Source organism: Dermochelys coriacea, chromosome 6 (genome assembly GCF_009764565.3).
Source record: "Dermochelys coriacea isolate rDerCor1 chromosome 6, rDerCor1.pri.v4, whole genome shotgun sequence".
In the NCBI taxonomy this organism is placed as follows: Eukaryota; Metazoa; Chordata; order Testudines; family Dermochelyidae; genus Dermochelys; species Dermochelys coriacea.
This window is the reverse complement of record NC_050073.1, coordinates 108,750,115-108,764,024: the sequence shown is the minus strand read 5'-3', so window position 1 is coordinate 108,764,024 and position 13,910 is coordinate 108,750,115. Positions and strand designations below refer to the sequence as shown.

Genomic DNA, 13,910 nt, shown 5'->3' with positions numbered 1-13,910 from the left:
AGGATTAGAATAAAAGGCAGGTGTTGATTTCAGGCCAGGTCCTCAGCTGGGGTAAATCAGCATAGCGCCATTGATTCCAAAAATCAGCCATGTACTTGACATCAGTGGAGCAAAGCCAACTTACACATAAATATGTGGGCATCTTGGAGCCAATGGAGCTATGCTGATTTAAATCAGTGGAGCGTCAGGCCCAAGGACCACACAATACAAGACCTGGGAAATACCATCGTATGTATTTAAGCCACAGGGACAGGTGAGGGGACTCCCTGACTACTTAGACGCCCGCTCAATCGGCTGAAGAGCAATGGAGTGTAATTGGCATGACTCAATACACAGGAGCATGGTGTTAAAGTGTAACTGTACATGGTGGCAAATGATCCACTACAGAGCATAGACAGAGAGGCATCTTCTGCGACCTGCAGGCTGTTAAGTTACAGTGTATAACCTGGCACGGCTCTCAAGACACCCAAGAGGTGTTTGTGTTTCAGAATTACTCTCTGAATTGGATACTGTAAAAATTGTACTTGATGCTGTACATTGCTAATCACTGCAGGCAAACTCCTGCCCTGGGCCATGAGGGTGTAACTGATGGGGGCACATGAAGGCGCACACATCCATATGGCAGCACTTGCCAGAAGGCACTAGGAGAGGGCCCACCTATCAGTTCTCACCAGCCTGCAGAGCAGTATGGTCTGCTAGCATGGGGTGTGATGTAACCCCTAGGTGTCTTGTACACATGCTGCAACATGGAGCCTGCTCTAGAGATGGGTGAACCCTGCTCCTTTCTGGGACCAGCAGTAAATTATGCTGTAGAGTGTCTCCCAGCTGCCGTTGGCCATCCTGTGCTGGCAGGATGGCTCATACACCTTCAGATGGATTCTAAAGACATACCCACTTCCCAGTGTGCCTGCTTAAAGCAAGGGAAGGATTTTGCCATAAATATTCCCTATTCTATGGCTATGTCTACACCATGCAGCCTGTGTCAGCAAAGCCCTCTCATATATACCCAGCCTACACGGACTAAAGGACTTTTTCGGTTGGTATAGGAATACCACCTCCCTGCACAATGTTATATATACCCAGCCTACACGGACTAAAGGACTTTTTCGGTTGGTATAGGAATACCACCTCCCTGCACAATGTTAGCTGCCTCGACAGAAGCCATCTTCTGTCAACATAGCTCAATCTACACAGGGGTTTTGTCAGCATAGCTATGTTGGTGAGGAGTGTGGTTTTTTCACACCCCTGTCGGATTCAGCTGTGTTGACATAGGCTTGGTTTAAACTTACAAGTTAAGTGTTCTCTTATTAGGATGCACTTTGTTCAGACACCATCTCTAAACGTCCAGAGAGAGAAATCACCTTTACTGATTGTTTCTGGAATCTACTATCCAAAATCTGGGATTGGCAAAACCACCAAAGATAATGGACTAAGTGATGATAGGCCTCATCCATGTATGGTATGGGAATACATGAATGCAGATCAGTCTAGTGAGAAACATACAGATATAATCACCACTTACTTTGGATAAAGGTTCTGCACCCAAGTGAGGAGGAGATATGTGTCCTTATCTCCCAGTTCAAAGTCAGCAATCTGCTGCAGCTGAGAAGAGAAATAGCTGTGGTAACATTCTGCATATGTGCTGCACACGTTAAACTGCGGATGGTAATGTAGTTTAATGCATTCCACCACTGTAATCATATCCTCTTTCATTGTCCTTCCCATGTGCAGGAGGCAATGAGCAGTTGTAGACAGGTTCTCAGCAGAGCTAGTGCGCTGGATGTCTTTCATACGATCAGCTACAGACTGCTTCACTGTGTCCATCCAAACCTCCCTCCATTTTCTGGGTCTGTAACTCACGATCTTGTCAGGTGGCTTCTCTGACTTGTATTTCTCATCCTCCACCTCCTGCTCTTCTATTGCGTACACGGCATGCCGTAGTAACTTTGGATTAGCTGGTGCTAGGATTATCGAATTCTTTATGATGCTGAAGACTTTACACCTCAGTAGTTCATAGAGTGATTCCACTTTGCTTTGCTCCCTTGACAATTCCTCTTCACTCTTGCCACCTAAGTTGCTGTAGAGGGCCCACTCCAGAGCAATCAGCTGTTGAGTGGCATCGAAGAATTGGTCACTTTCAAAGTGCTCTCTGATTTGTTCAGCTGTCAAAAGAAGAACAATTTTTGCACCTAAATGCTTTAGGACAGAGGCTCCCATCTTCTTTACAAAAATGGCCCCACGATACTACAGTGCATTCAGTTATACAGCCCTTTTAATACAGATTCTTAAACTTCACTGCAAAGCGTCATTCAGATGACTTTTAGAGATCTCTGAATATTCCTGCCATCTCTCTCGCTAGACATGACTGTGACTCAGGCTGTGCCAAGGTATTACAAATCCAGGGGTTGGATGTGCTGCCAACTGTTTTATGCTGAAATACTAGAGGTTCTACTAAGGGCTTATAGACAGAGAGATATAGATATCCCACTTGAGTTTTGAAGCTTTTTTTACCCTCTGCCATCCATCTAGCAGTAGAAAAGATCCAGGCTACTAAACTGAGTGGTACCTGCATCTTAAAATCAGGAACACTGAAGATTACGGGAAAGTGCATGCAGACACACCAAAAGCTCAGCCAGTTGTGCTCTTTATTGTAAAGTGTGTGTGTGTGAGTGATGGGGAGGAGTGGAAATGAGACAATACATCCTCAGGTCTCACCCGTGTCCGATTGCTCCTCAAAGATCACACTGGAGGGAACAGATGTCAAAACCTTAGTCATCAGAAAGACTACAAATCATTCAAAGGCCATTAGTAGTATCCCTGACCAACAGTGAAGGCAATCTGCTCATTCCAGTCATGTCACACCCAGTGACATCACTGGGAATTCGACACATGGATCACGGGCATACTAAGACATTTGAAGAACAAGCATAAGCAAACAGAATACAACTAAAAAACCTGGCACATGAAGTCCCAATATTAGAGAAAAATTCAAACTCTTGTTGCTCCTGAACTTAGATTTCCACTAGGATTGTGGATCAGAATGATAGAAACAGTTGGCAAGTACACAGAATCTAGTGTCCAGCTATTGGTACTCGCTGTTATACCAAGAACTGTACACTAGAACAAAAAACTGCAGGGAAAACTGATTTTTCATCCCATGCCATGCCTGAATCTTGTCTGCAAGAACATGAGCGTGCAGCAAGCTGAGGTATAAATCTCTCCTACTGCTGCGCACTATGTGTCCATGTGGGCCCTGCTACTGCACACTAAAAATTCCAGGATGTGCTTTAATCGACACTCGTTTCAAAGCGGGGTAAGTCAAAATGCATGCACATTAAGGAATTTACAGTGCACATTAGCAAGGTCCACACAGACAGACACTTCATACATGGCAGGCTAGTGTGGGGTAGATTTACACCCCAGTTCACCATAAACTAAGTGTTCATATAGACAAACCCTGAGAATATAAATACTTGGTGCTAGTAGGTAAGCATCAAAGCTTCCAATCCTCCTTCAGGCACTATACTCTGGACCGGAGAGGCTGCTATGTTAGAATACCCCTCCCAGTAAAGGCCAATCATCATTGTCCAGTGCTACATCATCCATTACAGAAGCCTGGCTTTGGGGATGGTGTGGCTTCCAGTAACAACTGACAACAGGTGGTTTCCAGCTAGCCTCGAGGCCGCATGGATGCTAGAATGGCCAGCCTACCTGCTTGGCCTCCAGACATATATCCTGGTGGTCAGACGCACACACATTTTGCCAAGCCTGGTTGTTATGTGTACAGGGTTGGACATTTACATTGGACATAGACTACACAACACTAATTGCTTAAAAGGAGGAAGGGATAGTCTAGTGGATTTGGGAGACCTTGGTCCAATTCCTGCCTCAACCGGAGACTTCACAGGAAATCTAGTGGAAGTCACTTAATCTGACCTATGCCTCCACTCCTCACCTGTAAAAAGGGGATAATACTTCCCCCACCCCTGAGGGGATAAAAATACACTAATGATTGTGAGGTGGCCATACATGTAGATAGAACTGGCAAACTGTACCTGTCAATGCTCCATCGTTTTCTATTAGATTCTCTATCTTCTGACCACCCAAAAAATTGGAAAAGGCATCTTTTAGTTTTCCCTTTATTCCCTTCTTTTTCTTTTTGGGACTATCTCTGCACTCAGATGAATGAGGACAGCTCTCATTGGCTTCAGTGGAAGGTTCATGTGAGTCTCTGAGAGCAGAATCTTGTCCTTGGCTTTCAGTTTTCATCTGATCTTTTGGCTGGGTCTCTTCCACAGCTGATTCAATAGACACAATATCTGGTTCGGATTCTGATGATGTGGAAGGTTTTCCAGGCGGCTTTACTCCAGTGACGCAGTCCTTAGAAATCTTATCCATCCCAAAAGGACTGCTGTTGAAAAAGGGCATCATTTTTATCATCTTCTTTTTTTAAGTCTGTAAATTAGAGTAAGGAGTTGTCAGGCCCAAATGCTTGCACAAAAAAAACCACATCAGTGGCACAAAGTTAAGGCCTATTCCCCTAAATGAAAATTGCTACTGTAATCTGCTGTTAAACATGTGTGGGCTGTACTGAGAGCGTTAGAGCATGTGGCCCAAGAGTGCGTCAGTCAGGGAGAGCATTTGAAGCAGGCAATCTGCAGAATATTAGATAGGGCCCAAGACAACACCTTTGTTGACATTAATAACACCGAAGTGGGTGGATGTACTTCTGTGCAACCTGAAAGCAATGATTCAGAACTGTCTTTATTAGGAGTCTGTATAAATACATAAGTACATGTCTTTCCACCAGAGTGTGGTGGAAACAAGGAACTCAGCGAGGTTAGTACACACTGTCTGTAATATAGGGACACCTGGGGCCCAGTCCTGCACCTAATCTGGGCCTGCTTCTAATCTCTATGAACAAAGAAATGCATGCACATCTGCCCTTGATGGTACACACCAGTTGCCACTGGCAGCTTGCACATGCAGTTACCTGATTTGTAAGCACAATCATAAAAGTCAGACAAGCTAGGTGTGCAAATGCATTTGTTGGGGGAAGTCGGTGATAGGTTCAACTTTGCTCCCAATTAAGTCAATAGTAAAACTCTCTGACTTCAGCCAATGTTGAGAGCTTTTTGAAAATCCCATTTATAATGTATAGGAGACTCAGGCACGTACTGGGAAAAAAATCTTATCAAGTAATATTAATGTCTGCAGGGCATGAATTCTCCTGCATTAGGATAATATTTATTACTAGTCTCCCTTAAACACCAAAGACCCCGGTCAGAGTCAGGGTCCCTTTGTACTCCATGCTGTCCAAACAGAGCAGGATCCATCCCTGCAATGACTGATGCATTATAGACTATTTTGGTCCCTTTTCAGTGTATTCTGGAATGTAAAAGAACTCCATTCCAGCAAGCCTCTTGGTGCAGTGACAGTATCTAAAAAGATACCGCTTGGCTGTTGTCAAATTCCTACACAAATAAACCAAATCTCTAGCTCCCACCCCCTCAGAAGAGATGGGCCTTACATAGCACAAATGCTGACCTCCAGGCACTAGCTTGAAATAGCATGGGAAGCAAATTCAACTCAAATTTTCTACAGTGAGAGCATCCTCCTATGGCAGGGAAAAGGGGGAGTTTCTTGAGATAGGCAGGCCCCTAACCATATAGGAATTTTCAGTGGTACTGGAATCAGCACTGCAATGTCTGGTACTGTAAAATATCCAATACTTGAAAAATCTACTCCCTACCAGTGAGTAGGAAGCATTCTCTGGTGAATGAGAGACCAAAGCCATCAGCTTTTTGTACAGCACCTAGCACAATAAGGTCCTTGTCCCTGACTGGGGCTCCTAGACACTACTGCAATACAAATAATTAGTTGAAAAAAACAGCAACCCAAACCAATGTTAAGTTTCTAGCCCTTGCCACCAACACCACTCTTTGGCTCTCATGCAGGTCATGCATTAATGCATTGCTATAGGCAGACTGGCACCTCTTCATCTGTGATGCTGTGAAACTGTAGCATCAGAACAGTGGGCAGCTGCATAGTTAGAAGTGGGGGAAGAATTTGCCTATGACCACACCCTTAACAAATGAACGTATAATATCAAGCCCTCCCAATGCTCTTTCTTCAGTTTATGCTGTAAGATTTAGGGCCATGTACTTGGATATATGCGTGATCACCCCCCTACATGCAGCTTCCATTGATACAAGCACTGACGTGTAGGGACGTCAGTTGGAAGAATATGGCTTTGTTTTGATTCTGATAACCGACATTGTCATCATCCAAAAATAACTACTCTAGAACGTCAAGTTGATTGCTGTGACTGTATGACACAAGCTTATGACTCACTGGCACTTGGGAAAGGGCAGCGTTACAGCATTCGGTTTACAAAGGAGTATTCCTTCTCTGCTTCGACCTATGGGGCGAGATTCAGGATTTGGAAGAAATAATGCAGGTTGCTTTTAGAGAATGCGAGAAACGTGATAATTTTATTAATCAAAAAACCTGTTGGCTATATCCAGTGCCACTGCCAGTGTACACACACAGAAATCAACCCAAGATAATTGGCTTATGAAAATTACCAGGCACACCTTGTTTAACAGGTTCATTCATTTGCAAGTGACCATAAAGGTTTGCTAAAAGTTAAAACCGGGTGAGTAGCATTCCAAATGAATAGGAATAAGTGAATGACTCCAGGAAATCCTAGAGGCAGATGTGCGGATGCTTCTGCCAGCAGGAATGTCATCACAATGGCCAGAAACAGAGGGCTGGAACAGGAGTTCTTTCAAATCAGTCTTCAAGACAGTTGTGGCATCACTCACACAGGAAGAGAAAATGGGAGGTCTGATGCTCAGGCTCTTAAGGATGTTGTCATTATTGCTAACGTAATACTAATTATGACTTTAAACAATGGATACAATTTCCACTTCTGGAATCAAAAGAAACGTGGGCATTTTTTTTTATTTTTTATTCTTTTGGTAAATAACCATTGCAACTCACTATAGCTAGACTCAATAAGGTACATCAACTCCAATTTTATGGTTCTTATGGTGTAAGACATCTTCTTCCCCTTTTATTCATCATTTATTTCAAAGGATGCCATTGTAATAAAGAATCTAGACAGATTCCCAGTGGTTATATTATCAGAAGACTATTGTCTTAATCTTTGTTTTCCAGAACAAAGACTTCTTTGTATCTAGATCTGCTGGGCCAAATTAATATCTCCTATGAGATCAGGAACAAATATGGTGTGTGTACACACACACACACACATGTGTAGTTTTCTGTTTGTTCAACTGCAGAATTAGTTAGGAGTAACCTCACTCCCATTTGGCATTCCAAGCAAGCTGTCCTCTTGTTCTAAATGGATAAAGACATTTCTCCATTTGTTGTCCTCAAAGGTGACATGCAAATTAAAAAATGGGGCTTATGCTTTTATTGTTTTGATGAAGACTTGAAAGATAGGTTTTGAAGAGAATTTTACTTGTTTTGACAACAATAAACCTTGCTCTTGTCTCGGAGGGCTGGAGAACTAGCAAAATTACACTACAAGGCTAGAGAGGGAAATGTGAGAACAGTTTGTAATCAGAATGACTAAAGCTTTGTTTGTATAACATATTTTACTTCAATGACAAATCAGCATTTTGGATAAAGGATGGGCTTGTGAAAACATTTAGCAGTTCTCCAGTCCTTCAGTTAAAGGGCTTGGTCTAACATGTTTATTGTCAAATCATTCAGCAAATCCTCCAGAGAGAACCAGACTTGATGTTCCTGATATTTCTAAGGTTTAAAAAAAAAAAGCAAAATTTAAAAACCCAATCAACAAATAATAAACAAACATAAAAGGGCACAAGCCCAAGTTAAAAACCAAAACAATGGAAAGTCCTACGACTCCCGCCTTCTATCCCAGAGGGCTGCATTTCAGCAGTGGGTGATACAATCCCTGTATTTAAATGGTTTATTCTGTAAAGATTGTAAAAGGCTAAATGATTATTACAAAAGTAATTTAATATCAAGAACTAGGTTTACCCTAAACTTGTAAATACTGCTTAGTGCTAGGGGGCACAGTCAATTATGTTTGACTCTTTCACTAGTCCTAGTCGTTATCAAAATGTGTAGCTTTTAGTGGTTTTGCATTCATTTATGCCGCTGGAATCCCCAAGGCATCTCAGCCACCTGTGCTAACTTGGAATGCAGGCCACTCCACTCACCCCTACCCCAGGCTAAACAGACAAGCCAAGAGCCTCTGAACACTTCACCTGCTTCTCTGCTGTAGTTTGGTTTTCCCTGCTCAGTAAATACAGCACCACAGTTACACTTCACCTGACTGCACTTTCCCAAAGGGAAGCTGTGTAAATTAATGGCTATATCACTAGACTAGGCATTAGGAGACTTGGGTTCTGTTCCTGGCTCTGCCACTGGTTTGGTGGGTAACTTGGGGCAAGTCAGTTCTCCTCTCTGTGTCTCAGTTTCCCTCTTTAGCAAAGCATTTAGAGGTCCACTACTGAAAAGCATCGTATAACAGCTAGGTGGTATTTGGTGGTATTAAAGCTCCTCCTGGCTAAAGCCAGCAACCTACAGAAGTTCTGAAATACTGAAACATTTCTCTGAAATGAAGCAAACTCCTCTCCCACCCCAAGAATCAGCAATTGATGCCACTTCCCTTAGAAGCATGCAATCTAGATAGAGTCCACTTCATTAGAAACAGAGATCTCCAAGTGGCACCATTTCAAAAGGTGTCCCAGTAATGTGTGGAAACATCCATGGGCACAATTATTTCTGACTTGGTCCATCATAGCCAGAATCACAGTCGGGAGCATACATGGAACCCTCTGCCATTCCATATTAAGTAACAATAAGGTTAGGACCAATATTGCTATTGACTGGTGTTAGTGGCTGAGGAACACAGTCAAATGATCATCACACAAAGTGTTTAGATTCTCTGGATCGTGCAGATAGCTTTGTGTTCCTCAGAATTCTCAGCTCCTGAAAAGTAGCAACACTGAGGTTTTTGAGAGTGGAAGAGGTGTGGTGTGATGTGAGTGGAGGGCAGGGGAAATGCTTGAAATAGATCTCGGAGGACAAATTCTGAAGATCTGGACACCACATGGAAAGGGCTCTTACCACTTTTATCTTGCCAAAAAACAAACAACCCAAACAAACACAGAACCTTCAGAAAACTAGTAATCTGACTCCTGCCATATGAATATTATAGAACATTTATTTAGGATGAGCCCTGGCAAACCAGAGAAAAGACTTAGTAAGCAGGAAAATAAGCCTGCTAGATTTGTTTTCTTATAAGATTCTTTGCTGGCTTTCTCCCCTTCTTATTCCCCCCCTCCCACATTGGTGCCTGCAAGTATTGTCACAAATTTGTCTTATTTTCTTGTTTACTTCCAGCCTATTGATGATACAGGCTTGATGAGATTTATGGCATCTCTGTTGTTTAAAGAAATCCATTTACCTCTATTCTACAGGAGTTCAGAAACCCAAGATAAATTACAACATTAAACTCTGCTGAGTATCTACCTTTTCCTTTACAGTCCTGACTTTAAGAAATTCATGTCAAGGGCTGGTGCAAAAACTGAATATTGACCAATCTAACTAAACCAGTAGAAAATCAGTTACAATTAAATCAGTGCAGTCCCCTAGTGTTGGTGCAGTTACTAGTATAAGAGTGTTTATACGAATATAGCTTGTTTCCCTTCAAACCAGCTTAGGTCTTGTCTACCTGAGAAAGTTGCTCCAGTTTAATTATATTGATATAAAAAAAAAATGTAAGTGGTGGAAAAGCTGTACGGATGCTCTTATTTACCTTAATCCTGTTCCTAATGGATTTAAACCAAAGTAAGCCACTATTAAACCAAAATAATCCTTTTTCACAGGATTTTCACCTTAAATTAAATTGGTGAAACAGTCTCATGTAAACAAGCCCTCATCTAAACTGTTTTTTCTATAGATTTTAGTTAAATTGGTGCCAAACCTGAGTGTTGACCAGCTCTACAGCTTCAGACCTGATTTCACAGTTTCGTTAGAAGCCACCACCAATGATTCATGGAGTCTAAGGCCAGAAGGGACCATTGTGACCATCTAGTCCAGTGACTCTCAACCTTTCCAGGAGTCTGATTTGTTTTGTGTACTCCCAAGTTTCACTTCACTTAAAAACTACTTGCTTACAAAATCAGACATAAAAATACAAAAGTGTCAGAGTACACTAATACTGAAAAACAGCTTACTTTCTCATTAAATCAAATATTAAATATCATACTTACATTTCAGTGTATAGTATATAGAGCAGTATAAACAAGTCATTGTCTGTATGAAATTTTAGTTTGTACGGACTTTGCTCATGCTTTTTATGTAGCCTGTCATAAAACTAGGCAAATATCTAGATGAGTTGATGTACCCTCTGGAAGTCCTCTGCGTATCCCCAGGGGTATGCATACTTCTGGTTGAGAACCACTGATCTAGTCTGACCTCCTGCATAGCACAGGCCATAGAACTTCCTTGAATTAATTCTTGCTTGAACTAGAGCATCTTTTAGAAAAATACCCACCAGTCTTCATTAAGAAATTTTCAGCGATGGAGAATCCACCACAATCCTGGGTAAGTTGTTCCAATGGTTAATTACCCTTACTGTGAAAACTTAGCTCCTTATTTCCAGTCTGAAATTGTCTAGCTACATCTTCCAGCCATTGGATCTTGTTAGGCTTTTGTTTGAAGACCCCTCTCTTGTGGGTTGGCCTGGGCATTAAATTTCCCAGTGCCTCTAACCTCTACCATATTTATCAAATCCATATTGCTACACTCTGGGCTTTAAAAGAGACATCATCAGCCTTAGTATCCTTCTGTCTGAAATGTGCCTGAGACAAGGTAGGTAAGGTAATATCTTTCATTGGATCAACAAGATTTATTACCTCACTTACCTTGTCTCTCATATCCTGGGACCAACAACACTGCAGATGACTCTGACATGTTTTACATACAAGTGCCACATGACACTTCCAGAAGAATTCAGCATGTTGGATGCTGAGCTCTTTTGAAAAGCTGTCTACCAACTTTCTGTTCCATTGCAACAAAGGTTGGATTTTAAAAAAAGACTCAATATTGGCCTGACTCTGCTTCCACTGAACTCAAAATCAATTTTTAACCATAAATTCTAGTGGGAGCAGAGCTCTGAACTAAGGCTGTAGAGTAGACTCATTTAACTCTCTCTCTCTAAGTGGTCTCAATACTACTAGATGGGACAGAACACCACACCCAAAAGGTGTGTGGGTTACCACTAGCACACTCAAAACAGCAGTGTACATGTTATGGTTCTGGCACAGACTCACGCTAGCCACCCACACTCAGAGCCAGGAGCTTGGGTGGGCTTGAGAGCCCTTGCTGCTGCCTAAACCGCAATAGCCATACAACTACTTTTAGCGTGCTAGCTTAAGTCCTGCTAGCGTGCATCTGTCTACCTGTGCTGGGAGGCTCGCTGACTGCTGCAGTGTAGACAGATCCCGATCTCACAAACACTTACACATGTAAGTTTTAGCATGCAAGTATTCCTATCAACTTCCAGTGGGGCTCCATAGAGGGACAGGGGTCTGTTTACCTCTGTGTAACCTCCTGGAGAGTGTGTGTTACAGGTCCCTAAATCTGCTGATCCACAGAGGATGCGAGTACATCTGGGTGACATTCTTTTCCAGTAACTAATATATTTACTGAAAAATGCAGTTTTGGGGCAACCCAAACTATTTGCAAATTCAGATCAAACTCAGCAAATAGTTTCAACAGAATTAAAAACTCAGTTGCAGGGGAGAAAAAAAGTTGAAATGGTTCATTTCAACACTTTCTCACTGAAGTGACATTTGGGAATGACCATCTGCTCAGATACAGAAAAATTGAAACATCCAGTTTTGATATGAAATTAATCTAATTTTTTTTTCTCCAGGATTTTTTGGTTCCGCAACCAAGCCAAAAATCACTTATCTGCTCAGCTCCAATTAGGAATCTTGAGCTCTGGAAGTCCCCCGATCATTTCCTGATGTTGGCCAAAATGGCAGCTGTCACATACCCACATCTCACTGCAGAATTGGAGCTTGTGAGTAAAGTTCTCAAAGTGCTTAAGTCCTATTTTCAAAAGTGACATAGGCACTTAGGAGAGCAAGTCCCAATGATTTGGGCTCCTAAATCACCTCTGAAAATAGAACTTAAGTGCTTTTGAAATTTTTCCCCTATGTGACTAAGGCATCTAAGTCACTATCTCTTGTTAATGAGGATTGTTCAAAAAGCATTGGGGAAAAAATTTAAAAAAAAAATCATAAAATCTACCAGGGGACTCAGGAAAGTGTAGTAGCTGAAATTTCTTCTACCTCCCTTTCTGCCCAGATCAGCGGGCAGTGATCGATCCAGTGGGGAATTGATTTATTGCGTCTAGTCTTTTATTTATTTATTGTGCTCTCAGACCTGAACACAAATCCGTGGACATTAGTGGGAGAGGCACATGTATATCTGTGAGCACAGTCTGGACCCAGGATATTAGCCAACTGGCTATTTAAAAACTGGTTTCTGTAATGGATTTAGTTTGTGCTCCTGCCAAAACTCACTACTATATATAAATAAATACCAGTGTGTGTGCTGAAGGTAAATTATTATTCATTTTATTTTTCTACACAGCTTCCTTAGTGTATCTGCATGACATTCTTTCAGTATGTAGTTAGAAACATTGTCTAAACTTAGTGTGAGCTGTAGGTAACAAAAACTTATGCTCAAATAAATTTGTTAGTCTCTAGGGTGCCACAAGTACTCCTTTTCTTTTTATTAAAAGATGTAAACAAAGAGAATGGGAGAAGGATACAGGCAACTTCTACTGTAGACATGGAGTTCTAACAATACTTTGTTCTTACACAGCATCTTCCTTGCCAGGATCGCTCACCCTATTGCAAAAAAAATTAGCTCTGGGAAGCAGCTATTATCACTGTTTTACCGACAAGGAAAGTGAAGCACAGAAATTAAGGGTATGTCTTCAATACCCGCCGGATCGCGTAGCTGAAGCTGCGTAACTTAGATTGATCTCCGCAGTGTAGACCAGAGCTAAGGGAAAGATTTTCAAAAGAGTTCTACTCCCAGTTGGTCAGTTAGCCCTGGTCTACATTGGGGGGGGGGGGAAATCGATCTAGACTAGACGCGATAAATCTATCCCTGCTGGATCAATCGCTGCCCGCCGATCCAGGGGCTAGTGAAGACATATCCTTACATGAAGGGACCAGACTTTCAAAAGAGCTGAGCTCTTAATTGAGAATCCCAGAGGAGCTGCTGTGTGATGAGTATTTCTTAACATCGGACTATAAAATGTGTGCCCCATTTCTCCATGGGCATGATGAAACAGAACCAGATGTGACTTTCAGTCATATGCTTTAATCAAAGGATCATTAAACAGCATCAAGGATAAGCCCTCTCTACAAACATTAAGAAGATAGTTAACTCTGGAGTTGAAAACATCATCCACTTAACTGCCCTGATAGCCATTGCAGGGGATGAAGGGATCACTTCCTAGGTATATGGTGGGATTCCACAAGATAGGAGATGTTCTGGGGTGAGATGGGCTCTCCAAGTAGAGCAATTCCAGGATGGGAATTACCTTTGCACCTTCAAAAGGGGGCTAAAACACAAGGGGGTAGGTTCAAGGTGTTGCTCTATGTCCAGCAATATACAGCAATACCATAACTGTCCATTGTGGTTAAAAACTGGCAGAATCCAGACACCAGATGTCTTTCCAGTGTTACTGGGCTGCGATGCGGCAGGGCAGGACCAGTCCGGATTTTTGCAGTCAAGTAGGAGGAACTGTTTTCTCCCTAGCATGATTTGAGAGTTGGGACCAAAACTGCTAAAACCCAGCTGGAGCCCCATGTTGAATC

General features: G+C 42.1%; 1 protein-coding gene across 6 annotated transcripts in view; it reads right to left on the bottom strand.

Moving 5' to 3' along the window:
- Nucleotides 1-13,910, bottom strand: part of TNFAIP2 (TNF alpha induced protein 2) — a 42,538-nt gene that overhangs the window by 15,743 nt on the left and 12,885 nt on the right. For 2 of the 6 annotated variants that reach the window (XM_043515816.1, XM_043515813.1), the window contains exons 2-3: nt 4,056-4,411; nt 1,523-2,162 (exon numbers count right to left, since the gene is read on the bottom strand). In XM_043515816.1, coding sequence (XP_043371751.1) covers nt 1,523-2,162; nt 4,056-4,398 — 983 coding nt within the window. In that variant the 5' untranslated portion in view covers nt 4,399-4,411. Of the gene's footprint in view, nt 1-1,522; nt 2,163-4,055; nt 4,456-13,506; nt 13,642-13,910 lie in introns of all 6 variants that reach the window. The other 4 variants (XM_043515812.1, XM_038406147.2, XM_043515815.1 and 1 more) reach the window with 3 other exon arrangements.